This window comes from Salmo salar, chromosome ssa25 (assembly GCF_905237065.1).
Source record: "Salmo salar chromosome ssa25, Ssal_v3.1, whole genome shotgun sequence".
In the NCBI taxonomy this organism is placed as follows: Eukaryota; Metazoa; Chordata; class Actinopteri; order Salmoniformes; family Salmonidae; genus Salmo; species Salmo salar.
This window is the reverse complement of record NC_059466.1, coordinates 52,410,968-52,438,706: the sequence shown is the minus strand read 5'-3', so window position 1 is coordinate 52,438,706 and position 27,739 is coordinate 52,410,968. Positions and strand designations below refer to the sequence as shown.

General features: G+C 48.5%; 1 protein-coding gene and 2 pseudogenes across 2 annotated transcripts in view; 1 reads left to right on the top strand and 2 right to left on the bottom strand.

The window, feature by feature from the left end:
- Positions 1–1,473: 1,473 nt before the first annotated feature.
- LOC123730506 (uncharacterized) lies at positions 1,474–2,253 on the bottom strand (annotated as a pseudogene).
- A 4,190-nt stretch (positions 2,254–6,443) lies between these two features.
- On the bottom strand, positions 6,444–7,594 carry LOC106586941 (complement C1q subcomponent subunit B-like; annotated as a pseudogene). Its single transcript, XR_006761992.1, has one exon. The product of XR_006761992.1 is annotated as a complement C1q subcomponent subunit B-like (transcript).
- A 4,834-nt stretch (positions 7,595–12,428) lies between these two features.
- The window catches only part of LOC106593801 (abl interactor 2), a 39,257-nt gene continuing 23,946 nt past the window's right edge, over positions 12,429–27,739 (top strand). Inside the window, 1 exon segment of the mRNA XM_045707653.1 lies at positions 12,429–12,675. Coding sequence (XP_045563609.1) covers positions 12,556–12,675 — 120 coding nt within the window. The 5' untranslated portion in view covers positions 12,429–12,555.

The window sequence follows — 27,739 nt, the reverse complement described above, 5'->3', positions numbered from 1 at the left end:
TCCCCAGCTAGACAGGCCTCCCCAGCTAGACAGGCCTCCCCAACCAGACAGGCCTCCCCAGCTAGACAGGCCTCCCCAGCTAGACAGGCCTCCCCAGCTAGACAGGCCTCCCCAACCAGATGTGAGTTTCCATCGGGCTGCTCAAGTCCGCAACAGGTTCCATGACCATCCCAGATTTACTATTCTCTATCTCCCACCATATTCCCCATTTTCTCAACCCCATTGAGGAGTTGTTTTCAGCACGGCGGAAGCGCTGTGATCGCAAACCCCATGAACGTGTGGCCCTTCTCCAGGCAATGCAGGAGGCCTGTCAGGGGTGGATGAGTCATGCTAGAAGATATTTCTCCCTGCTCTCTGGCCAAGAAGGATATCGACTGTGATGTTGATGAAAATCTGTGGCCGGACCAAAACAGACATGACTGATTTTTGTTTTTCAATTGAGTCTTTTTTTTCCTTCTTGACTTATGATGTTGATTTGACTGTATTTTGACAGTTTCTTTATCTATTCTGTTCAATTGATCTAACGTACAGTGCAGTAGTACAAAATAGGCATATTTTTCTTCATTTGAATATGCAAATTATATTTACTTGTATGTTTGCATTTTTTACAGTTTGTGTGCTTACAGTATGGCTGTTTGACATCTATTGAGTCATATTGAAATATAAAACTTACATTTGTGCATTTGTGTTCCTGTCTTGTTTAAGTTACACACACAAACAAAAATACAGTATAACAACAAAATCTTAGTCGTTAAACTGAAATAGTATTGTTTTGAATATGTCACATTAGCGTGATCTCGTTTGTCGCTAAGTTAGATTAATTTGATGTGTAGGTGTGTCTCATTTGTACGCAGTTTCATTTTGAGCAGAAGAGTACATGATTTTGATTGCTGTGTTTCATTTTGCCAGTGTAACTGCTAAACTGCTTGCTGACTGTAAACTGTAATGCAGGATTGCAGATTGACATCTGTGGGGTTTTTTGGGGGGGGAAATTACCAAACTGTTTTGGGATTTTTGTATTTATAGTTTAGAGAGCCTGAAATGTAGTTTCAGTGTGTTAACAACTGGTTAAAAACTGGAATCAGGCAGAAATCCTTTCCTTTAAAGTCTTTATTGCTTTTCAACAACGGTGATTTGTCTTGGTATCGACCAAGAGTGTGTAACAACATCAACACGCAGTAATCACGTCGAAACCAAAGAAGATAGGAGATGCTGTCACTCAACCTACAAAGTACAGGATAGCGCTAGCCTACCAATGTATTTTACCAACAATGTCAACCTGAATACATATAGACTAGATAATGATGAATAAGATGGCTATGTTGAATACATTAATGATGGATATATAGATTACATTATGAATTAGGATACAGGAGTTACAGTGTGTGAGAAAGATTGGCTGTTGCACAATAATAATAATAATAATATTACCAAAGTTAGAGAAGTAGGGGACAGCGCTACCAATGTGGTTCATCACACTTGTTTGAGCAGGAATCCCATTGAAGATCGTGTGGTTTTCAGAGTCCCACACGTGAGTGTTAGCTGCATTAGGCGTGCGAAGATCTGGTCCCCCGCCTCCAGCTGTAGAGTGACTGCATTAGCCCCGTTGTCAGCTCCTTCGCCGCTAGATTTGTGATCAGAGGAAGTGACCATCCTCTGTCCATTCTTGAACAAGGAAATGTATTTAACCTCATTTCCTCCGGCCTGGTAGAAGGAGTTGAAGTAGTAGACCCCTGCGACAGGCAGCCATAATACCCCTGTACTGCTTGGATTGTAGGCACTGCCGATGTTAGTGAATTTTTGAGATCAGGGTTGTGTCGTGGTGGATTGGCCCGATGTGCCCATTCCCCCCAAGGGCACCGAAAAAGATCACCTTCATTCTCTCCTTGTTCTTCACTTCCTCAAGTTGATTCTCGTTAACTTTGGGCTGGGTTTCCATGACTCCCCAGTTTTCCCACCGTGGTTTCGAGTTTCTCCTCCCATGACACCAAAGTCTTTCAGCAGCTTGCACAAGTCAGGGTAGCATGAGCCTTCTGATGTCTGGCATTTTCTATCTTCACTTTCAGTCTTTTTGATCTCTTCTTGAGCCGCAGACAGACAGCAGCAGCAGCAGCAGCACAGGGAAACCAACAGAAACACAGCAGATTCATTTCTCTCCGTATTCAGGAATCTGTGTCGATTCTGGAGTTTGATCTGCGTCTTTTTATATACAGCTACGATGTAGATCCTGTTTGCGACACTCCTTGTGTACATTCCATTTATTTACACAATTCGTGGTTGCGAATTGATAACTGGAACAGTGGTTGCGTCTCCAGCACATGAAGTAGCCAATCGCCTTAAGTAAATGAGAACAATAAACCTTATTTAACATTTAACCTGTCTTCTCTTGGGATTAAAATATTTTGTTGCCAAATATGAATTTCCACAATTATGTTTGTTCTTCCAAATTATGTATTTTATTAAAACAGAAAAATGCCTTAAAAATAAACTTGAAAATAATTTGGTTTGTCACGGCTGTCGAAAGGATCGGACCAAAGTGCAGCGTGGTTGTAGTTCCACATTTTATTAAATCCATTGAAACTTTGCAATGCATAAATAACAAAATTGACAAAACAACAAACTGTGGCGACAGAGAGAAACAAGCACTACTCAAAATATAATAACCCACCAAAACCCAGGAAGAAAAACCCCTACTTATAATACTGAGCTCCAATCAGAAGTAACGAGGTCCAGCTGCACTCCAATTGGAGATCAACCCAAACTAACCCCAACATAGAAATAGAACAACTAGAACTTAAACATAGAAATAGAAAACACTTAGAAAACCCCAAAACACCCCCTGTCACGCCCTCTAATATAGAAAATGACATCTTACTAGGGTAAAGCGACAGTATGTAAAGTTTCTAACTAATTGTGTGATGGGCACTTTTTTTCAAATGACAAAATGATATCTATTTCACACATATTTTCCCAGGAGGAGTCAGGTCAGGGCTTACAGCGCTGAACAATACACCCTATGACAGCTTCTGGTGTATTGATGGGGTGTGTACACCTATAGTACTGCTTTGTGGCATTTCTCCAAGGCTCTGTTTTATACTGACACTATGAGTTTGTGTGGGTGTTGTACGGTTGTCTTTGTTCGATCACGCCATTGGGCTCGATCACAAATAGAGCTGGCTTCTATTTTAGCACTTGGCAGCGCCCGATGGCTAATTTCGAGCGGAGCTTGGGTGCAATAATTGAGTAATATAGATTTCTAAATGTATTTTGCAGCGCATCACCGCATTTCAAGGCGACCGTGTGTAGTCAGCCTGTTACAACAATCCTTTGGGCAAAACTGAAAGAACAGACCAGGCGCAGTGGCTTCAAGTGATTCCTCTCATCAACTTGAATTCAATGATGGAGCATCTAGTAGCTACATGGTGACATTCAGCCATACATGTTTCAACCTGAATACTTAGCCAGCTAGACAGGCCTCCCCAGCTAGACAGGCCTCCCCAGCTAGACAGGCCTCCCCAGCCAGACAGGCCTCCCCATCTAGACAGGCCTCCCCAGCTAGACAGGCCTCCCCAGCCAGACAGGCCTCCCCAGCTAGACAGGCCTCCCCAGCCAGACAGGCCTCCCCAGCTAGACAGGCCTCCCCAGCTAGACAGGCCTCCCCAGCTAGACAGGCCTCCCCAGCTAGACAGGCCTCCCCAGCCAGACAGGCCTCCCCAGCTAGACAGGCCTCCCCAGCTAGACAGGCCTCCCCAACCAGACAGGCCTCCCCAGCCAGACAGGCCTCCCCAGCTAGACAGGCCTCCCCAGCTAGACAGGCCTCCCCAGCCAGACAGGCCTCCCCAGCTAGACAGGCCTCCCCAACCAGACAGGCCTCCCCAGCTAGACAGGCCTCCCCAGCCAGACAGGCCTCCCCAGCTAGACAGGCCTCCCCAGCTAGACAGGCCTCCCCAGCTAGACAGGCCTCCCCAGCTAGATAGGCCTCCCCAGCCAGACAGGCCTCCCCAGCCAGACAGGCCTCCCCAGCTAGACAGGCCTCCCCAGCTAGACAGGCCTCCCCATCTAGACAGGCCTCCCCAGCTAGACAGGCCTCCCCAGCTAGACAGGCCTCCCCAGCTAGACAGGCCTCCCCAGCTAGACAGGCCTCCCCAGCCAGACAGGCCTCCCCAACCAGACAGGCCTCCCCATCTAGACAGGCCTCCCCAGCTAGACAGGCCTCCCCAGCTACACAGGCCTCCCCAGCTACACAGGCCTCCCCAGCTAGACAGGCCTCCCCATCTAGACAGGCCTCCCCAGCTAGACAGGCCTCCCCCAGCTAGACAGGCCTCCCCAACCAGACAGGCCTCCCCAGCTAGACAGGCCTCCCCAGCTAGACAGGCCTCCCCAGCTAGACAGGCCTCCCCAGCCAGACAGGCCTCCCCAGCTAGACAGGCCTCCCCAGCTAGACTGGCCTCCCCAGCTAGACAGGCCTCCCCAGCTAGACAGGCCTCCCCAGCTAGACAGGCCTCCCCAGCTAGACAGGCCTCCCCAGCCAGACAGGCCTCCCCAGCCAGACAGGCCTCCCCAGCTAGACAGGCCTCCCCAGCTAGACAGGCCTCCCCAGCTAGACAGGCCTCCCCAGCTAGACAGGCCTCCCCAGCTAGACAGGCCTCCCCAGCTAGACAGGCCTCCCCAGCTAGACAGGCCTCCCCAGCTAGACAGGCCTCCCCAGCTAGACAGGCCTCCCCAGCCAGACAGGCCTCCCCAGCCAGACAGGCCTCCCCAGCCAGACAGGCCTCCCCAGCTAGACAGGCCTCCCCAGCTAGACAGGCCTCCCCAGCTACATAGGCCTCCCCAGCTACACAGGCCTCCCCAGCTAGACTGGCCTCCCCAGCTAGACAGGCCTCCCCAGCTAGACAGGCCTCCCCAGCTAGACAGGCCTCCCCAGCTAGACAGGCCTCCCCAGCTAGACAGGCCTCCCCAGCTAGACAGGCCTCCCCAGCTAGACAGGCCTCCCCAGCTAGACAGGCCTCCCCAGCTAGACAGGCCTCTCCAGCTAGACAGGCCTCCCCAGCTAGACAGGCCTCCCCCAGCTAGACAGGCCTCCCCAGCTACATAGGCCTCCCCAGCTAGACAGGCCTCCCCAGCTAGACAGGCCTCCCCAGCTAGACTGGCCTCGCCAGCCAGACAGGCCTCCCCAGCTAGACAGGCCTCCCCCAGCTACATAGGCCTCCCCAGCTACACAGGCCTCCCCAGCTAGACAGGCCTCCCCAGCTAGACAGGCCTCCCCAGCTAGACAGGCCTCCCCAGCCAGACAGGCCTCCCCAGCTAGACAGGCCTCCCCAGCTACATAGGCCTCCCCAGCTAGACAGGCCTCCCAGCTAGACAGGCCTCCCCAGCTAGACAGGCCTCCCCAGCTAGACAGGCCTCCCCAGCTAGACTGGCCTCCCCAGCTAGACAGGCCTCCCCAGCTAGACAGGCCTCCCCAACCAGATGTGAGTTTCCATCGGGCTGCTCAAGTCCGCAACAGGTTCCATGACCATCCCAGATTTACTATTCTCTATCTCCCACCATATTCCCCATTTTCTCAACCCCATTGAGGAGTTGTTTTCAGCACGGCGGAAGCGCTGTGATCGCAAACCCCATGAACGTGTGGCCCTTCTCCAGGCAATGGAGGAGGCCTGTCAGGGGTGGATGAGTCATGCTAGAAGATATTTCTCCCTGCTCTCTGGCCAAGAAGGATATCGACTGTGATGTTGATGAAAATCTGTGGCCGGACCAAAACAGACATGACTGATTTTTGTTTTTCAATTGAGTCTTTTTTTTCCTTCTTGACTTATGATGTTGATTTGACTGTATTTTGACAGTTTCTTTATCTATTCTGTTCAATTGATCTAACGTACAGTGCAGTAGTACAAAATAGGCATATTTTTCTTCATTTGAATATGCAAATTATATTTACTTGTATGTTTGCATTTTTTACAGTTTGTGTGCTTACAGTATGGCTGTTTGACATCTACTGAGTCATATTGAAATATAAAACTTACATTTGTGCATTTGTGTTCCTGTCTTGTTTAAGTTACACACACAAACAAAAATACAGTATAACAACAAAATCTTAGTCGTTAAACTGAAATAGTAGTGTTTTGAATATGTCACATTAGCGTGATCTCGTTTGTCGCTAAGTTAGATTAATTTGATGTGTAGGTGTGTCTCATTTGTACGCAGTTTCATTTTGAGCAGAAGAGTACATGATTTTGATTGCTGTGTTTCATTTTGCCAGTGTAACTGCTAAACTGCTTGCTGACTGTAAACTGTAATGCAGGATTGCAGATTGACATCTGTGGGGTTTTTTTGGGGGGGGAAATTACCAAACTGTTTTGGGATTTTTGTATTTATAGTTTAGAGAGCCTGAAATGTAGTTTCAGTGTGTTAACAACTGGTTAAAAACTGGAATCAGGCAGAAATCCTTTCCTTTAAAGTCTTTATTGCTTTTCAACAACGGTGATTTGTCTTGGTGTCGACCAAGAGTGTGTAACAACATCAACACACAGTAATCACGTCAGAAACCAAAAGAAGATAGGAGATGCTGTCACTCAACCTACAAAGTACAGGATAGCGCTAGCCTACCAATGTATTTTACCAACAATGTCAACCTGAATACATATAGACTAGATAATGATGAATAAGATGGCTATGTTGAATACATTAATGATGGATATATAGATTACATTATGAATTAGGATACAGGAGTTACAGTATGTGAGAAAGATTAGCTGTTCACAATAATAATAATAATAATATTACCAAAGTTAGAAAGTAGAGGACAGCGCTACCAATGTATTTCATCACACTTGTTTGAGCAGGAACCCATTGAAGATCGTGTGGTTTTCAGAGTCCCACACGTGAGTGTTAGCCATTAGGCGTATGAAGATCTGGTCCCCCACCTCCAGCTGTAGAGTGACTGCATTAGCCCCGTTGTCAGCTCCATCGCCGCTAGATTTGTGATCAGAGGAAGTGACCATCCTCTGTCCATTCTTGAACAAGGAAATGTATTTAACCTCATTTCCTCCGGCATGGTAGAAGAAATTGAAGTAGTAGACCCCCTGCGACAGGGGCAGCAAATACCCCTGTACTTGGATTGTAGGCACTGCCGATGTTAGTGATGACATTTTTGAAGATCAGGGTTGTGTCGTGGTGGATTGGCCCGATGTGCCCATTCCCGCCAAGGGCAGCCGAAAAGATCACCTTCATTCTCTCCTTATTTTTCACTTCCTCAAGTTGATTCTCGTTAACTTTGAGCTGGGTTTCCATGACTCCCAGTTTTTCCACCGTGGTTCGCAGTTTCTCCTCCATGACACCAAAGTCTTTCAGCAGCTTGCACAAGTCAGGGTAGCATGAGCCTTCTGATGTCTGGCATTTTCTATCTTCACTTTCAGTCTTTTTGATCTCTTCTTGAGCCGCAGACAGACAGCAGCAGCAGCAGCAGCACAGGGAAACCAACAGAAACACAGCAGGATTCATTTCTCTCCGTATTCAGGAATCTGTGTCGATTCTGGAGTTTGATCTGCCTCTTTTTATATACAGCTACGATGTAGATCCTGTTTCAGACACTCCTTGTGTACATTCCATTTATTTCGCAATTCGTGTTGCGAAATGTGATAATTTTTTTTGGAACAGTGGTTCGTCTCCAGCACATGGAGTAGCCAATCGCCTAAGTAAGAGAACAATAAACCTTATTTAACATTTAACCTGTCTTCTCTTGAGATTAAAATATTTTGTTGCCAAATATGAATTTCCACAATTATGTTTGTTCTTCAAATGATGTATTTTATTAAAACAGAAAAATGCCTTAAAAATAAACTTGAAAATAATTTGTGTTTGTCACGGCTGTCGAAAGGATCGGACCAAAGTGCAGCGTGGTTGTAGTTCCACATTTTATTAAATCCGTGAAACTTTGCAATGCATAAATAACAAAATTGACAAAACAACAAACTGTGACGCAGAGAGAAACAAACACTACTCAAAATATAATAACCCACCAAAACCCAGGAAGAAAAATCCCCTACTTAAATATGAGCTCCAATCAGAGGTAACGAGGACCAGCTGCCTCCAATTGGAGATCAACCCAAACAACCCCAACATAGAAATAGAACAACTAGAACTTAAACATAGAAATAGAAAACATAGAAAACCCCAAAACACCCCCCTGTCACGCCCTCTAATATAGAAAATGACATCTTACTAGGGTAAGGACGTGACAGTATGTAAAGTTTCTAACTAATTGTGTGATGGGCACTTTTTTTCAAATGACAAAATGATATCTATTTCACACATATTTTCCCAGGAGGGAGTCAGGTCAGGGCTTACAGCGCTGAACAATACACCCTATGACAGCTTCTGGTGTATTGATGGGGGTGTACACCTATAGTACTGCTTTGTGGCATTTCTCCAAGGCTCTGTTTTATACTGACACTATGAGTTTGTGTGGGTGTTGATACGGTTGTCTTTGTTCGATCACGCCATTGGACGTGATCACAAATAGAACTGACTTCTATTTTAGCACTTGGCAACGCCGATGGCTAATTTGGCGCGCGCGAGCAGTGTGGGTGCAATAATTGAGTAATATAGATTTCTAAATGTATTTTGCAACGCTCACGCATTTCGACGCGAGCGGTGTAGTCAGCCTGTTACAACAATCCTTTGGGCAAAACTGAAAGAACAGACCAGACGCAATGGCTTCAAGTGATTCCTCTCATCAACACGAATTCAATGATGGAGCATCTATTAGCTACATGGTGACATTCAGCCATACATGTTTCAACCTGAATATAGCCAGCTAGACAGGCATCCACAGCTATGCAGGCCTCTCCAGCTAGACAGGCCTCTCCAGCTAGACAGGCCTCCCCAGCTAGACAGGCCTCCCCAGCTAGACAGGCCTCCCCAGCTATGCAGGCCTCTCCAGCTAGACAGGCCTCTCCAGCTAGACAGGCCTCCACAGCTATACAGGCCTCTCCAGCTAGACAGGCCTCTCCAGCTAGACAGGCCTCCCCAGCTAGACAGGCCTCCCCAGCTAGACAGGCCTCCCCAGCTAGACAGGCCTCCACAGCTATACAGGCCTCCCCAGCTAGACAGGCCTCCCCAGCTAGACAGACCTCCCCAGCTAGACAGGCCTCCACAGCTATACAGGCCTCCCCAGCTAGACAGGCCTCCCCAGCTAGACAGGCCTCTCCAGCTAGACAGGCCTCCCCAGCTATACAGGCCTCTCCAGCTAGACAGGCCTCTCCAGCTAGACAGGCCTCCCCAGCTAGACAGGCCTCCCCAGCTAGACAGGCCTCCCCAGCTAGACAGGCCTCCCCAGCTATTTTTATGTATTTTTATTTCACCTTTATTTAACCAGGTAGGCCAGTTGAGAACAAGTTCTCATCTACAACTGCGACCTGGTCAAGATAAAGCAAAGCAGTGTGACACAAACAACACACATGGGATAAACAAACGTACAGTCAATAACACAATAGAAAGGTCTATATACAGTGCGTGCAAATCTAGTAAGATTAGGGTGGTAAGGCAATTAATAAGCCATAGTGGCGAAGTAATTACAATTTAGCAATTAAACACTGGAGTGAAAGATGTGCAGAAGATGAATGTGCAAGTAGAGATACTGGGGTGCCAAGGGGGGGAAAAAAATAACAACATGGGGTTGAGGTAGTTGGGTGGGCTATTTACAGATGGTTGTACAGGTGCAACGATCGGTAAGCTGCTCTAACAGCTGATGCTTAAAACTTATGGGTAAAGGTAACGTCCCACCTGGCCAACATCCGGGGAAATTGCAGAGAGCGAAATTCAAACTACAGAATTATAAATATTTAACTTTCATAAAATCACAAGTGTAATACGTCAAAAATAAAGCTTAACTTCTTGTTAATCCAGCCACTGTGTCATATTTCAAAAAGGTTTTACGGTGAAAGCACACCATGCGATTATCTGAGGACAGCGCCCCGCATACAAAAGCATGAAAAACATATTTCAACCAGGCAGGTGTGCCACGAAAGTCAGGAATAGCGATATAATAAATGCCTTATCTTTGATGATCTTCTTCTGTTGGCACTCCAAAAGGTCCCAGATACATCACAAATGGTCCTTTTGTTCGATAATGTCCTTCTTTATATCCATAAAAACTCAGTTTAGCTGGCACGCTTCAGTCAATAATCCACCCAGTTTCCCTCCATCAAAAGGCATTACATTTACATTTAAGTCATTTAGCAGACGCTCTTATCCAGAGCATAAGGTGTATTCACCTTATAATATCCAGTGGAACAACCACTTTACAATAGTGCATCTAAATCTTTTAAGGGGGGGGGTTAGAAGGATTACTTTATCCTATCCCAGGTATTCCTTAAAGAGGTGGGGTTTCAGGTGTCTCCGGAAGGTGGTGATTGACTCCGCTGTCCTGGCGTCGTGAGGGAGCTTGTTCCACCATTGGGGTGCCAGAGCAGCGAACAGTTTTGACTGGGCTGAGCGGGAACTGTGCTTCCTCAGAGGTAGGGAGGCGAGCAGGCCAGAGGTGGATGAACGCAGTGCCCTTGTTTGGGTGTAGGGCCTGATCAGAGCCTGAAGGTACGGAGGTGCCGTTCCCCTCACAGCTCCGTAGGCAAGCACCAAGCACCAGCATACAAAATGAATCCCAAATATTACTAATAAAATTTTCCAAACAAGTCAAACAACATTTAAAATCAAACCTTAGGTACCCTAATACGTAAATAAATGATAACATTTAAGACGGAGAATCGTTATTGTCTTTACTGGAGAAAAATACCCCTACCTACAGTATACTGCTGTTACTGTCTATTATCTATCCTGTACCCCTACCTACAGTATACTGTCTATTATCTATCCTTTACCCCTACCTACAGTATACTGTCTATTATCTATCCTGTACCCCTACCTACAGTATACTGCTGCTACTGTCTATTATCTATCCTTTACCCCTACCTATAGTATACTGTCTATTATCTATCCTTTACCCCTACCTACAGTATACTGCTGTTACTGTCTATTACCTATCCTTTACCCCTACCTACAGTATACTGCTGTTACTGTCTATTATCTATCCTTTACCCCTACCTACAGTATACTGCTGTTACTGTCTATTACCTATCCTTTACCCCTACCTACAGTATACTGTCTATTATCTATCCTTTACCCCTACCTACAGTATACTGTCTATTATCTATCCTGTACCCCTACCTACAGTATACTGCTGCTACTGTCTATTATCTATCCTTTGCCCCTACCTATAGTATACTGTCTATTATCTATCCTGTACCCCTACCTACAGTATACTGCTGCTACTCTCTATTATCTATCATTTACCCCAGCTACAGTATACTGCTGTTACTGTCTATTATCTATCCTTTACCCCTACCTACTGCTGTTACTGTCTATTATCTATCCTTTACCCCTACCTACAGTATACTGCTGTTACTGTCTACTATCTATCCTTTACCCCTACCTACAGTATACTGCTGTTACTGTCTATTATCTATCCTTTACCCCTACCTACAGTATACTGATGTTACTGTCTATTATCTATCCTTTACCCCTACCTACAGTATACTGCTGTTACTGTCTATTATCTATCCTTTACCCCTACCTACAGTATACTGCTGTTACTGTCTATTATCTATCCTTTACCCCTACCTACAGTATACTGCTGTTACTGTCTACTATCTATCCTTTACCCCTACCTACAGTATACTGCTGTTACTGTCTATTATCTATCCTTTACCCCTACCTACAGTATACTGATGTTACTGTCTATTATCTATCCTTTACCCCTACCTACAGTATACTGCTGTTACTGTCTATTATCTATCCTTTACCCCTACCTACAGTATACTGTCTATTATCTATCCTTTACCCCTACCTACAGTATACTGCTGTTACTGTCTATTATCTATCCTTTACCCCTACCTACAGTATACTGCTGTTACTGTCTATTATCTATCCTTTACCCCTACCTACAGTATACTGCTGTTACTGTCTATTATCTATCCTTTACCCCTACCTACAGTATACTGCTGTTACTGTCTATTATCTATCCTTTACCCCTACCTACAGTATACTGCTGTTACTGTCTATTATCTATCCTTTACCCCTACCTACAGTATACTGATGTTACTGTCTATTATCTATCCTTTACCCCTACCTACAGTATACTGCTGTTACTGTCTATTATCTATCCTTTACCCCTACCTACAGTATACTGCTGTTACTGTCTATTATCTATCCTTTATCCCTACCTACAGTATACTGCTGTTACTGTCTATTATCTATCCTTTACCCCTACCTACAGTATACTATCACAAAGTATTATATATTTATATTCTAGTCCAGCTGGAGGCGATCATGGACCGTATTGGATGCCAAGCGCCGTTAAACTCCAAAGAAGAAGAAGAGCAACTCAGGGTGCTTCTAAAAACGTTTGGATAAGCGTTAGTATCTGAAGTGAAATTGGTCAAGCCGTGAGATCTTGTGGACCAGAACCTCATCAGTGATTATACTAAATCATGTAAAAAAATGGCGGAGCTACAAATGCTTTTGGAAGAAATAATTCCTCCAGCAGGTCGGAGAGCGTTACTGGATAGTTTTATCAATCTCGAAAGAGTTGCGGAATACTGCGAAAGCAACTGTGTGCAGGTAAAAAAAAAAAATAAGAATATGATTTATCAGAACAACTGTCGGTTATGTGCGCTGCTTCAAAACTCAGCGAATGGCAAACTACCCGGTTTACCGGAGACAGCCGCACTGTTTAGACCAGGCTCGTTTACCACACCAGCCTGCTTGTTTGTTCTGTTCATGTATTTTTATATATATATATATATATATATATATATATATATATATATATAAGACTACTCTTGGCTAATAATTGCAGTATGTTAGTTAGGTGTGCTACCGATAACGTGTGTATGTCAGCATTGCTTCCACGTTGGCGTGGGTAGCGAGTCCAATACAAAGTATTTGTGAATGGACCGTGTAGTTGATACCAGCAGTGGGTTTGACCTCTCCACTGATAGATAACAGTAACCAGATCATTTCCGCCAGAGCTTTATTAATCACGTCTAGTTAGTTTGATTCTGTTGTCCGCCTTTGCGAGATATTTGGCCGCAGAATAAAGTAAAATCGGGCGATGTATGATCAAATCTGTCATGTTATATTACACAGTCTATGGACATTCCTCTCGCATTATACACACACACACACACACACACACACACGGATGATCTCAGTTGCAGACTCCTCTCGTCCTCTCTCCTCTTAATTCAATCCAAAGGGCTTTATCGGCATGGGAAACGTGTTACATAACAAAAGTGAAAAGACGAAACATCAACAAAAAAACGATTTGCATTTAACAGTAAATATTGCGCTCAAAAATGTTAAAAAAATTAAATAAATTATAGACATTTCAAGTGTTATCAGCTATGTGTTTTAGCAATGTGCAAATAGTCGTAGTAGGAATAGTACTGGAAGATAAATAAACAGATACATATTTGTGGTATATACAATGTTGTTTATGCTCCACTGGTTGCCCTGTTTTCATGGTAACGGGCCATAAATCTTGCTGCTGTGACGGCACACTGCGGTATTTCACCTAACAGATATGGGACTTTATCAATGTTTGATTTGTGTTCAAATTCATTGTAGGTCTGTGGGAAATATGCTTCTCTAATATGGTCATACGGCGTCCTCTCTCAATAGCAAGGCTATGCTCACTGAGTCTGTACATAGTCAAAGCTTTCCTTCAGTTTTGGTTCAGTCACAGTGGTCAGGTATTCTGCCGCTGTGTCCTCTCTGTTTTCTGGCCAGATACCGTTACAATTTGCTCTGGTTTTTTTGGTTGATTCTTTCCAGTGTCAAGTAGTTTTTACTTTTTAATAATTCGTTTGGGTCTAATTGTGTTGCTGTCCTGGGGCTCTGTGGGGTCTGTTTATGAACAGAGCCCCAGATCCAGCTGGCCGAGGGGACTCTTCCTTAGGTTCATCTCTCTGTAGGTGATGGCTTCGTTATGGAAGGTTTGTGAACAGAGCCCCAGAACCAGCTGGCCGAGGGGACTCTTCTCCAGGTTCGTCTCTGAGTAGTTGAGGGCTCAGTGGTGGAATGTTGGAATCGATTCCTTTTTAGGTGGTTGTAGAATTTAACGGCTCTGTAGTGGATACAGTTCTAATTCTGCATGGATGGTTTGGGGGTTTTGTGTTGTATACAAAGCATTTATATATTTTTTTATTTAACCTTTTTTTAACTAGGCAAGTCCATTAAGAACAAATTCTTATTTACAATGACGGCCTTCACCGGCCAAACCCGGACGACGCTGGGCCAATTGTGCGCCGCCCTATGGGGACTCCCAATCACGGCCGGTTGTGATACAGCCTGGAATCGAACCAGGGTGTCTGTAGTGACGCCTCTAGCACTGAGATGCAGTGCCTTAGACCGCTGCGCCACTCGGGAGACCAAGTGTATTTTTGCAGAATTCTGCATGCAGAGTCTCAATTGGGTGTTTTGTCTCATTTTATGAATTCTTGGTTGGTGAGCGGACCCCAGACCTCACAACAGTTGTGTCTTTACTATGGATTAAGTGGTGATATGACATGCTATTTTATCAAATCAATTCTCTGTAATTAATATTACCTGATTTAAACTAATCATGTAAATGTAATTAACTAGAAAGTCGGGGCACCACGGAAGAATGTTTATAGAGCTGTTCTCTTCCGAATAAACTCTTAAAGACCTAGTAATCTTTTATATCAATAGCAGTCAATATTTAATCGTCACCTTATTCAGTCTCATCTGAACATCGTAGAATTCTTGGTTATCTTCACAAACCCTGGCTAACAAGTTGAATCAAGCAATACAAAATTTGGTTTAATTATTTATTTACTAAATACCTAAATAATCACACAGAATTACATCTACACAGGATGGATCATACATTGATGACTAATTATGTCATAAAGGAAAAAGTCCCTAGTGGATGACACCGATATGGCGACTGGTTACACAAAGAAAAGGGGGGGTTGGGTTTGAATGAAAGAGCGGGAAGACTGAGGAACAAAATGATTGGGTCTCTATCGGACCTTATGAAGCTATGCTATCATCGTAAATACAGAATCTTATGCGTTCTAAATAACCGCCCATTTAGAAAAGGAAAATGCAAGAAATATATTTACTCTGAGCTGCGCTTCGATAGAACGGTCGAAGATGGAAGGCTGGGTTGCCCAGCAGAGATCTCCCTTGTCCTTTGAAGAATATTTCTGGGAGGATACGTTGTTGTCTTGTGGTAGAACAGATACGTTTGTAGTACTGTCGTCTTGTGGTAGAACGGATACGTTGTAGTACTGTCGTCGTGTGATAGAACGGATACATTGTAGTACTGTCGTCGTGTGATAGAACGGATACATTGTAGTACTGTCGTCGTGTGATAGAACGGATACGTTGTAGTACTGTCGTCGTGTGATAGAACGGATACGTTTGTAGTACCCTGTCTTTCTGAAGAGATTGTCCGTCCTTTCCTAGGCCGCGCACGTTTACAGCTGCTGCTGATAACTCGACGTCTAGGATGTATCACTTCTTTAGTGAATAAGAGTTCAAAGTTCATACCGAGTTGCCATACTATAAGTTAATGCCATATTCTGGCTGGTATAGTAGAAATTCATCCTTCCGGCATGGCGATCGTCACCTCCACGTTGACATTTTCCCTTCTAAACGTATGTACAGCAGTCCTCACGTCAATGGGAACACAATGTTGGTTGGCTTAGTTCGCCGTGAATTGGATCACGGGGGTTCTTACAGAAATGGAGAAAAGGCCTATTCATGTGGGCATGGCCACTGATGGTGCATATTTCCCTTATGAAAACTATTCTCTCATTTAAAAAAAAAATAAAATAAAATTACATTTTAATCATTTCACAAATTGTTTCATATTTAAACTTTTTTTTTTTTAAATTGCACAACAATTCCATGTGAATCTGATAACTAGAATGTGTCGATTTTCCACAGATACTCCCAATTTCTAAGTCGCTCTGGATAAGAGCGTCTGCTAAATGACTTAAATGTAAAAGCTTTCTTGAAATCAACAAAACATGAAGACTTTGCTTTTGTTTGTTTTTCTATAAAGGTGTTTTTTTCTATAAAGGTGTTTTTTTCTATAAAGGTGTTTTTTTCTATAAAGGTGTTTTTTTTTCTATAAAGGTGCTTTTTTTTCTATAAAGGTGTTTTTTTTCTATAAAGGTGTGCAGATTGTATACGTGGTTTATCGTACGTTATTTTCGTAAGAATTACATTTGACATTTGCTCAGGACGTTGTTTTTCACTGAGGAAATGTCGGAGTCTGATGATACTGCAGAGGATTTCTCTGAAATTGCTGTTGACGCAGATTCCACTGTAATAATTATTATTAGGGCCAAATTTCTCAAAACCCATTGGCTGAGAAAGCCAAAAGGTCCCTCCCCTTCTGACCTTCTCCTCCAGTGGGTTTTGAGAAGGAGGTGAGGAGAGAGTTCACCAGGAATATGCGATTGAGATTCTACTAGGAGCATCAATCAAATTAGTTTTATATTGGATTTTCCTCCACCTGATTCAGAATATATAATTGTCATAGTCATGACACACTGCTAAGAGACTCCATGAGTAAGCCTGCCACTCGCCGTTATGCTGCAATCCTGCAATGATGGCACAGTCTGGTAGACTTTAGCCTAGTTTGGGCTGATAGCTGAAAAACACAGTCTGGTAGACTTTAGCCTAGTTTGGGCTGATAGCTGAAAGAGGCAGTCCGGTAGACTTTAGCCTAGTTTGGGCTGATAACTGAAAGAGGCAGTCTGGTAGACTTTAGCCTAGTTTGGGCTGATAACTGAAAGAGGCAGTCTGGTAGACTTTAGCCTAGTTTGGGCTGATAGCTGAAAAACACAGTCTGGTAGACTTTAGCCTAGTTTGGGCTGATAGCTGAAAAACACAGTCTGGTAGACTTTAGCCTAGTTTGGGCTGATAACTGAAAGGGACTTTAGCCTCGTTTGGGCTGATAACTGAAAGGGACTTTAGCCTCGTTTGGGCTGATAGCTGAAAGAGGCAGTCTGGTAGACTTTAGCCTAGTTTGTGATTCTCTATCTGTCCTAACCCCCCAGCAGTCTAAACTGACCGCTTTAAGTTTGTCTGTGTCCCAATCGTCACCCTATTCCCATAGTACGGTTGTCAAAAGCAGTGCTGTATAACAGGAATAGGGAGTAATTTGGGAGCAAACCCTTTCCAGACCCACCCAACTCCCTCTTAAATATTTAGGCTGCAGGCTTTTAAACCTCAGCCTTTCGACGGTTGGATGTATTTTTTTTTAATACACAGCGGTGGTTTAAGAATATAGGATAGCGTCAGACACCTTGACTTTTCCCAATGTTGTTACGTTACAGCCTTATTCTAACATAAATAAAAAATAAATTCTTCTTCAAATTTATAAAACAAAAAACAGGATAACATTTATATAAGTATTCAGACCCTTTACTCAGTACTTTGTTGAAGCACCTTTGGCAGCGATTACAGCCTCGAGTCTTCTTGGGTATGACGCTACAAGCTTGGCACACCTGTATTTGGGGAGTTTCTCCCATTCTGCTCTGCAGATCCACTCAAACTCTGTCAGGTTGGATGGGGAGCGTCGACGCACAGCTAATTTCGAACATCTCTGGAGAGACCTGATCGGGTTCAAGTCCGGGTTCTGGCTGGGCCACTCAAGGACATTCAGACTTGTTCCCAAGCCACTACTGTGTTGTCTACTGTAGTGAGTCGAGTCAATGGTCACTGGAGAAAAGTGCCCCCCCTCCACTCTAACCACTAGGCTACCTGCCCCCCCTACACTCTAACCACTAGGCTACCTGCCGCCCCTACACTCTAACCAATAGACTACCTGCCGCCCCTCTACACTCTAACCACTAGACTACCTACCGCCTCTACACTCTAACCACTAGGCTACCTGCCTCCCCTCCACTCTAACCACTAGGCTACCTGCCTCCCCTACACTCTAACCACTAGGCTACCTGCCGCCTCTACACTCTAACCACTAGGCTACCTGCCGCCCCCTCCACTCTAACCACTAGGCTACCTGCCTCCCCTCCACTCTAACCACTAGGCTACCTGCCTCCCCTCCACTCTAACCACTAGGCTACCTGCCTCTCTAACCACTAGGCTACCTGCCTCCCCTCCACTCTAACCACTAGGCTACCTACCGCCCCTACACTCTAACCACTAGGCTACCTACCGCCCCTACACTCTAACCACTAGGCTACCTGCCTCCTCTACACTCTAACCACTAGGCTACCTGCCTCCCCTCCACTCTAACCAATAGGCTACCTACCGCCCCTCCACTCTAACCACTAGGCTACCTGCCACCCCTACACTCTAACCACTAGGCTACCTGCCTCCTCTACACTCTAACCACTAGGCTACCTGCCGCCCCTACACTCTAACCACTAGGCTACCTGCCTCCCCTACACTCTAACCACTAGGCTACCTGCCGCCCCTACACTCTAACCACTAGGCTACCTGCCGCCCCTACACTCTAACCACTAGGCTACCTGCCCCCCCTACACTCTAACCACTAGGCTACCTGCCCCCTCTACACTCTAACCACTAGGCTACCTGCCTCTCTAACCACTAGGCTACCTGCCTCCCCTCCACTCTAACCACTAGGCTACCTACCGCCCCCCTACACTCTAACCACTAGGCTACCTGCCTCCCTCCACTCTAACCACTAGGCTACCTACCGCCCCTCCACTCTAACCACTAGGCTACCTGCCACCCCTACACTCTAACCACTAGGCTACCTGCCGCCCCTACACTCTAACCACTAGGCTACCTGCCTCTCTAACCACTAGGCTACCTGCCTCCCCTCCACTGTAACCACTAGGCTACCTACCGCCCCCTACACTCTAACCACTAGGCTACCTGCCTCCCCTCCACTCTAACCACTAGGCTACCTACCGCCCCTACGCTCTAACCACTAGGCTACCTGCCCCCTCCACTCTAACCACTAGGCTACCTGCCCCCCCTCCACTCTAACCACTAGGCTACCTACCGCCCTCCACTCTAACCACTAGGCTACCTACCGCCCCTCCACTCTAACCACTAGGCTACCTGCCGCCCCTACACTCTAACCACTAGGCTACCTGCCTCCCCTACACTCTAACCACTAGGCTACCTGCCGCCCCTACACACTAACCACTAGGCTACCTGCCCCCTCTACACTCTAACCACTAGGCTACCTGCTCCCTCTACACTCTAACCACTAGGCTACCTGCCCCCTCTACACTCTAACCACTAGGCTACCTGCCCCCCCTACACTCTAACCACTAGGCTACCTGCCCCCCTCCACTCTAACCACTAGGCTACCTGCCGTCCCTCCACTCTAACCACTAGGCTACCTGCCGTCCCTCCACTCTAACCACTAGGCTACCTGCCTCCCCTACACTCTAACCACTAGGCTACCTGCCTCCTCTACACTCTAACCACTAGGCTACCTGCCCCCCCTACACTCTAACCACTAGGCTACCTGCCTCCTCTACACTCTAACCACTAGGCTACCTGCCGCCCCCTACACTCTAACCACTAGGCTACCTGCCTCCTCTACACTCTAACCACTAGGCTACCTGCCTCCTCTACACTCTAACCACTAGACTACCTGCCTCCTCTACACTCTAACCACTAGACTACCTGCCTCCCCTACACTCTAACCACTAGGCTACCTGCCCCCCCTACACTCTAACCACTAGGCTACCTGCCCCCCTACACTCTAACCACTAGGCTACCTGCCTCCCCTACACTCTAACCACTAGGCTACCTGCCTCCCCTACACTCTAACCACTAGACTACCTGCCGCCCCTCCACTCTAACCACTAGGGTACCTGCCGCCCCTCCACTCTAACCACTAGGCTACCTGCCGCCCCTCCACTCTAACCACTAGGCTACCTGTCGCCTCTACACTCTAACCACTAGGCTACCTGCCGCCCCTCCACTCTAACCACTAGGCTACCTGTCGCCTCTACACTCTAACCACTAGGGTACCTGCCGCCCCTCCACTCTAACCACTAGGGTACCTGCCGCCCCTCCACTCTAACCACTAGACTACCTGCCGCCCCTACACTCTAACCACTAGGCTACCTGCCTCCCCTACACTCTAACCACTAGACTACCTGCCTCCCCTACACTCTAACCACTAGGCTACCTGCCACCTCTAACCACTAGGCTACCTGCCTCCCCTCCACTCTAACCACTAGGCTACCTGCCTCCCCTACACTCTAACCACTAGGCTACCTGCCACCTCTAACCACTAGGCTACCTGCCTCCCCTACACTCTAACCACTAGGCTACCTGTCGCCTCTACACTCTAACCACTAGGCTACCTGCCCCCCCTCCACTCTAACCACTAGGCTACCTGCCTCCCCTCCACTCTAACCACTAGGCTACCTGCCTCCCCTCCACTCTAACCACTAGGCTACCTGCCTCCCCTCCACTCTAACCACTAGGCTACCTGCCTCCCCTCCACTCTAACCACTAGGCTACCTGCCTCCCCTACACTCTAACCACTAGGCTACCTGCCACCTCTAACCACTAGGCTACCTGCCTCCCCTACACTCTAACCACTAGGCTACCTGCCACCTCTAACCACTAGGCTACCTGCCTCCTCTACACTCTAACCACTAGGCTACCTGCCGCCCCTCCACTCTAACCACTAGACTACCTGCCTCCCCTCCACTCTAACCACTAGGCTACCTGCCTCCCCCACACTCTAACCACTAGGCTACCTGCCTCCCCTACACTCTAACCACTAGGCTACCTGCCTCCCCTACACTCTAACCACTAGACTACCTGCCTCCCCTACACTCTAACCACTAGGATACCTGCCGCCCCTCCACTCTAACCACTAGGCTACCTGCCTCCCCTACACTCTAACCACTAGGCTACCTGCCGCCCCTCCACTCTAACCACTAGGCTACCTGTCGCCTCTACACTCTAACCACTAGGCTACCTGCCCCCCTCCACTCTAACCACTAGGCTACCTGCCTCCCCTCCACTCTAACCACTAGGCTACCTGCCTCCCCTACACTCTAACCACTAGGCTACCTGTCGCCTCTACACTCTAACCACTAGGCTACCTGCCCCCCCTCCACTCTAACCACTAGGCTACCTGCCTCCCCTCCACTCTAACCACTAGGCTACCTGCCTCCCCTCCACTCTAACCACTAGGCTACCTGCCCCCCTCCACTCTAACCACTAGGCTACCTGCCTCCCCTCCACTCTAACCACTAGGCTACCTGCCCCCCCTCCACTCTAACCACTAGGCTACCTGCCTCCCCTACACTCTAACCACTAGGCTACCTGCCCCCCTCCACTCTAACCACTAGGCTACCTGCCGCCCCTACACTCTAACAACTAGGCTACCTGCCCCCCCTCCACTCTAACCACTAGGCTACCTGCCCCCTCTACACTCTAACCACTAGGCTACCTGCCCCTCTACACTCTAACCACTAGGCTACCTGCCCCCCTCCACTCTAACCACTAGGCTACCTGCCGCCCTCCACTCTAACCACTAGGCTACCTGCCCCCCCTCCACTCTAACCACTAGGCTACCTGCCTCCCCTCCACTCTAACCACTAGGCTACCTGCCCCCCCTCCACTCTAACCACTAGGCTACCTGCCTCCCCTCCACTCTAACCACTAGGCTACCTGCCCCCCTCCACTCTAACCACTAGGCTACCTGCCTCCCCTCCACTCTAACCACTAGGCTACCTGCCGTCCCTCCACTCTAACCACTAGGCTACCTGCCTCCCCTACACTCTAACCACTAGGCTACCTGCCGCCTCTACACTCTAACCACTAGGCTACCTGCCCCCCCTACACTCTAACCACTAGGCTACCTGCCCCCCCTCCACTCTAACCACTAGGCTACCTGCCTCCCCTCCACTCTAACCACTAGGCTACCTGCCTCCCCTCCACTCTAACCACTAGGCTGCCTGCCACCTCTACACTCTAACCACTAGGCTACCTGCCACCCCTACACTCTAACCACTAGGCTACCTGTCGCCTCTACACTCTAACCACTAGGCTACCTGCCCCCCCTCCACTCTAACCACTAGGCTACCTGCCTCCCCTCCACTCTAACCACTAGGCTACCTGCCTCCCCTCCACTCTAACCACTAGGCTACCTGCCCCCCCTCCACTCTAACCACTAGGCTACCTGCCTCCCCTACACTCTAACAACTAGGCTACCTGCCGCCCCTACACTCTAACCACTAGGCTACCTGCCGCCCCTACACTCTAACCACTAGGCTACCTGCCTCCCCTCCACTCTAACCACTAGGCTACCTGCCCCCCCTACACTCTAACCACTAGGCTACCTGCCCCTCTACACTCTAACCACTAGGCTACCTGCCTCCTCTACACTCTAACCACTAGGCTACCTGCCCCCCCTCCACTCTAACCACTAGGCTACCTGCCGCCCCTCCACTCTAACCACTAGGCTACCTGCCCCCCCTCCACTCTAACCACTAGGCTACCTGCCTCCCCTCCACTCTAACCACTAGGCTACCTGCCCCCCCTCCACTCTAACCACTAGGCTACCTGCCTCCCCTCCACTCTAACCACTAGGCTACCTGCCCCCCCTCCACTCTAACCACTAGGCTACCTGCCTCCCCTCCACTCTAACCACTAGGCTACCTGCCCCCCCTCCACTCTAACCACTAGGCTACCTGCCTCCCCTCCACTCTAACCACTAGGCTACCTGCCGTCCCTCCACTCTAACCACTAGGCTACCTGCCTCCCCTCCACTCTAACCACTAGGCTACCTGCCGTCCCTCCACTCTAACCACTAGGCTACCTGCCTCCCTCCACTCTAACCACTAGGCTACCTGCCACCCCTACACTCTAACCACTAGGCTACCTGCCGCCCCTACACTCTAACCACTAGGCTACCTGCCTCCCCTCCACTCTAACCACTAGGCTACCTGCCCCCCTACACTCTAACCACTAGGCTACCTGCCGCCCCTACACTCTAACAACTAGGCTACCTGCCCCCCTCCACTCTAACCACTAGGCTACCTGCCCCCCCTACACTCTAACCACTAGGCTACCTGCCGCCCCTACACTCTAACAACTAGGCTACCTGCCCCCCTCCACTCTAACCACTAGGCTACCTGCCACTCTAACCACTAGGCTACCTGTCGCCTCTACACTCTAACCACTAGGCTACCTGCCTCCCCTCCACTCTAACCACTAGGCTACCTGCCGCCCCCTACACTCTAACCACTAGGCTACCTGCCACCCCTCCACTCTAACCACTAGGCTACCTGCCCCCCCCTCCACTCTAACCACTAGGCTACCTGCCACCTCTACACTCTAATTCCAGGCGGGCTCTGAAGGGCAGAAGAGGACTGAGGCAGGACTACGCTCTATTTTCCCTCTCTCCTGCTTCTCTCTCCTCCCTATCATAGGGCTCTAGGGCTCTAGAAGACAGGAGATTGGAGCAGAGGAGAGAGACAGGTTGCCCTGTTGGCCCATAAAGAAAAACTTCCAGGAAGTTGTTGCTTCCTCTCTTCCTGTCCATATCACTATCTCCAGAGTAGTCCAGTGGCGGGCGCCTCTCCAGCTGGGCTAGAAGGGGGGGCTCCTCTCCAGCTGGGCTAGAAGGGGGGGGCTCCTCTCCACCTGGGCTAGAAGGGGGGGTCCTCTCCAGCTGGGCTAGAAGGGGGGGCTCCTCTCCAGCTGGGCTAGAAGGGGGGGGCTCCTCTCCAGCTGGGCTAGAAGGGGGGGGCCTCTCCACCTGGGCTAGAAGGGGGGGTCCTCTCCAGCTCGGCTAGGGGGGGGGTCCTCTCCAGCTCGGCTAGGGGGGGTCCTCTCCAGCTCGGCTAGGGGGGGTCCTCTCCAGCTCGGCTAGGAGGGGGGGTCCTCTCCAGCTCGGCTAGGGGGGGGGTCCTCTCCAGCTCGGCTAGGGGGGGGGGGTCCTCTCCAGCTGGGCTAGAAGGGGGGGTCCTCTCCAGCTGGGCTAGAAGGGGGGGTCCTCTCCAGCTGGGCTAGAAGGGGGGGTCCTCTCCAGCTGGGCTAGGGAGGGGGGTCCTCTCCAGCTGGGCTGAGGGGGGTCCTCTCCAGCTGGGCTGGGGGGGGTCCTCTCCAGCTGGGCTAGGGGGGGTCCTCTCCAGCTGGGCTAGGGAGGGGGGGTCCTCTCCAGCTCGGCTAGGGGGGGGTCCTCTCCAGCTGGGCTAGGGGGGTCCTCTCCAGCTGGGCTAGGAGGGGGGGGTCCTCTCCAGCTGGGCTAGGGAGGGGGGGTCCTCTCCAGCTGGGCTAGGAGGGGGGGTCCTCTCCAGCTGGGCTAGGAGGGGGGGGGTCCTCCCACAGGTAATTGAAACTGGTCACACTTGTTGTTGGGATGCTGGGAAACGGGGGGAAAGAGGGATGCTGGGAAACGGGGGAAAGAGGGATGCTGGGAAATGGGGGGAAAGAGGGATGCTGGGAAACGGGGGGAAAGAGGGATGCTGGGAAACGGGGGGAAAGAGGGATGCTGGGAAACGGGGGGGAAAGAGGGATGCTGGGAAATGGGGGGAAATAGGGATGCTGGGAAACGGGGGGGAAAGAGGGATGCTGGGAAACGGGGGGAAAAAGAGGGATGCTGGGAAACGGGGGAAAGGGGGTGTGGTACCTCTGCTCAGTGTTTGTGTGGTTGGTAACCAGGGAAACAGAACCCTAGATAGTTAGGAGCAGTACGTCCCAAATGGCACCCTATATTCTAAAGTAGTGCACTACATAAGGAATAGGGCTCTGGTCTAAAGTAGTGCACTACATAAGAAATAGGGCTCTGGTCAACAGTAGTTCACTACATAGGGAATAGGGCTCTGGTCTATAGTAGTGCACTACATAGGGAATAGGGCTCTGGTCTATAGTAGTGCACTACATAGGGAATAGGGCCCTGGTCTAAAGTAGTGCACTACATAGGGAATAGGGCCCTGGTCTATAGTAGTGCACTATATAGGGCTCTGGTCTATAGTAGTGCACTATATAGGGAATAGGGCCCTGGTCTAAAGTAGTGCACTACATAGGGAATAGGGCCCTGGTCTAAAGTAGTGCACTACATAGGGAATAGGGTTCTGGTCTAAAGTAGTGCACTACATAGGGAATAGGGCTCTGGTCTATAGTAGTGCACTATATAGGGAATAGGGCTCTGGTCTAAAGTAGTGCACTATATAGGGAATAGGGTGCCATAGGGCCCTGGTCTAAAGTAGTGCACTATATAGGGTGCCATTTGTGATTCAACCACTGTGTTGATGTCTATCTGGAACACCAGTGGGGATCTAAATGACAGAAATATACAGCACAGTAAAGGTCTACCCTTAACCGCTTCCTCCCGTCTGCCCGTAGTCGCTTCCTCCCGTCTACCCGTAGTCGCTTCCTCCTGTCTACCCTTAACCGCTTCCTCCTGTCTACCCGTAGTCGCTTCCTCCCGTCTACCCTTAACCGCTTCCTCCCGTCTACCCTTAACCGCTTCCTCCCGTCTGCCCGTAGTCTCTTCCTCCCGTCTACCCTTAACCGCTTCCTCCCGTCTGCCCGTAGTCTCTTCCTCCCGTCTGCCCGTAGCCGCTTCCTCCCGTCTACCCGTAGTCGCGTCCTCCCGTCTGCCCGTAGTCTCTTCCTCCCGTCTGCCCGTAGTCGCTTCCTCCCGTCTACCCGTAGTCGCTTCCTCCCGTCTACCCGTAGTCGCTTCCTCCCGTCTGCCCGTAGTCGCTTCCTCCCGTCTGCCCGTAGTCGCTTCCTCCCGTCAGTTTATATTGATTGAGCTGGTGTCTTCAGTGTTAATACCTTATTAGGAGGGTTGAGGTTGTTTTTACTTACCCAGCTCATTACCCAGCTCATTACCCAACTCATTACCCAGCTCATTACCCAGCTCATTACCCAGCTCATTACCCAGCTCATTACCCAACTCATTACCCAGCTCATTACCCAACTCATTACCCAGCTCATTACCCAGCTCATTACCCAACTCATTACCCAGCTCATTACCCAACTCATTACCCAGCTCATTACCCAACTCATTACCCAGCTCATTACCCAGCTCATTACCCAGCTCATTACCCAGCTCATTACCCAGCTCATTACCCAGCTCATTACCCAGCTCATTACCCAACTCATTACCCAGCTCATTACCCAACTCATTACCCAGCTCATTACCCAGCACATTACCCAGCTCATTACCCAGCTCATTACCCAGCTCATTACCCAGCACATTACCCAGCACATTACCCAGCTCATTACCCAACTCATTACCCAGCTCATTACCCAGCTCATTACCCAACTCATTACCCAGCTCATTACCCAACTCATTACCCAGCTCATTACCCAGCTCATTACCCAACTCATTACCCAGCTCATTACCCAGCTCATTACCCAGCTCATTACCCAACTCATTACCCAGCTCATTACCCAGCTCATTACCCAGCTCATTACCCAACTCATTACCCAGCTCATTACCCAGCTCATTACCCAACTCATTACCCAGCTCATTACCCAGCACATTACCCAACTCATTACCCAGCTCATTACCCAGCTCATTACCCAGCACATTACCCAGCTCATTACCCAACTCATTACCCAGCACATTACCCAGCTCATTACCCAACTCATTACCCAGCTCATTACCCAGCTCATTACCCAGCTCATTACCCAGCTCATTACCCAGCACATTACCCAGCACATTACCCAGCACATTACCCAGCTCATTACCCAACTCATTACCCAGCTCATTACCCAACTCATTACCCAGCTCATTACCCAACTCATTACCCAGCTCATTACCCAGCTCATTACCCAACTCATTACCCAGCTCATTACCCAACTCATTACCCAGCTCATTACCCAACTCATTACCCAGCTCATTACCCAGCTCATTACCCAGCTCATTACCCAGCTCATTACCCAGCTCATTACCCATGTCATTACCCAGCTCATTACCCAGCTCATTACCCAACTCATTACCCAGCTCATTACCCAACTCATTACCCAGCTCATTACCCAGCTCATTACCCAGCTCATTACCCAACTCATTACCCAGCTCATTACCCAGCTCATTACCCAACTCATTACCCAACTCATTACCCATGTCATTACCCAACTCATTACCCAACTCATTACCCAGCTCATTACCCAGCTCATTACCCAGCTCATTACCCAGCTCATTACCCAGCTCATTACCCAGCTCATTACCCAGCTCATTACCCAACTCATTACCCAGCTCATTACCCAACTCATTACCCAGCTCATTACCCAGCACATTACCCAGCTCATTACCCAACTCATTACCCAGCTCATTACCCAGCTCATTACCCAACTCATTACCCATGTCATTACCCAACTCATTACCCAACTCATTACCCAGCTCATTACCCAGCTCATTACCCAGCTCATTACCCATGTCATTACCCAACTCATTACCCAGCTCATTACCCAGCTCATTACCCAACTCATTACCCAGCTCATTACCCAGCTCATTACCCAACTCATTACCCAGCTCATTACCCAGCACATTACCCAGCACATTACCCAGCACATTACCCAGCTCATTACCCAGCACATTACCCAGCTCATTACCCAGCTCATTACCCAACTCATTACCCAGCACATTACCCAGCACATTACCCAGCTCATTACCCAGCTCATTACCCAACTCATTACCCAGCTCATTACC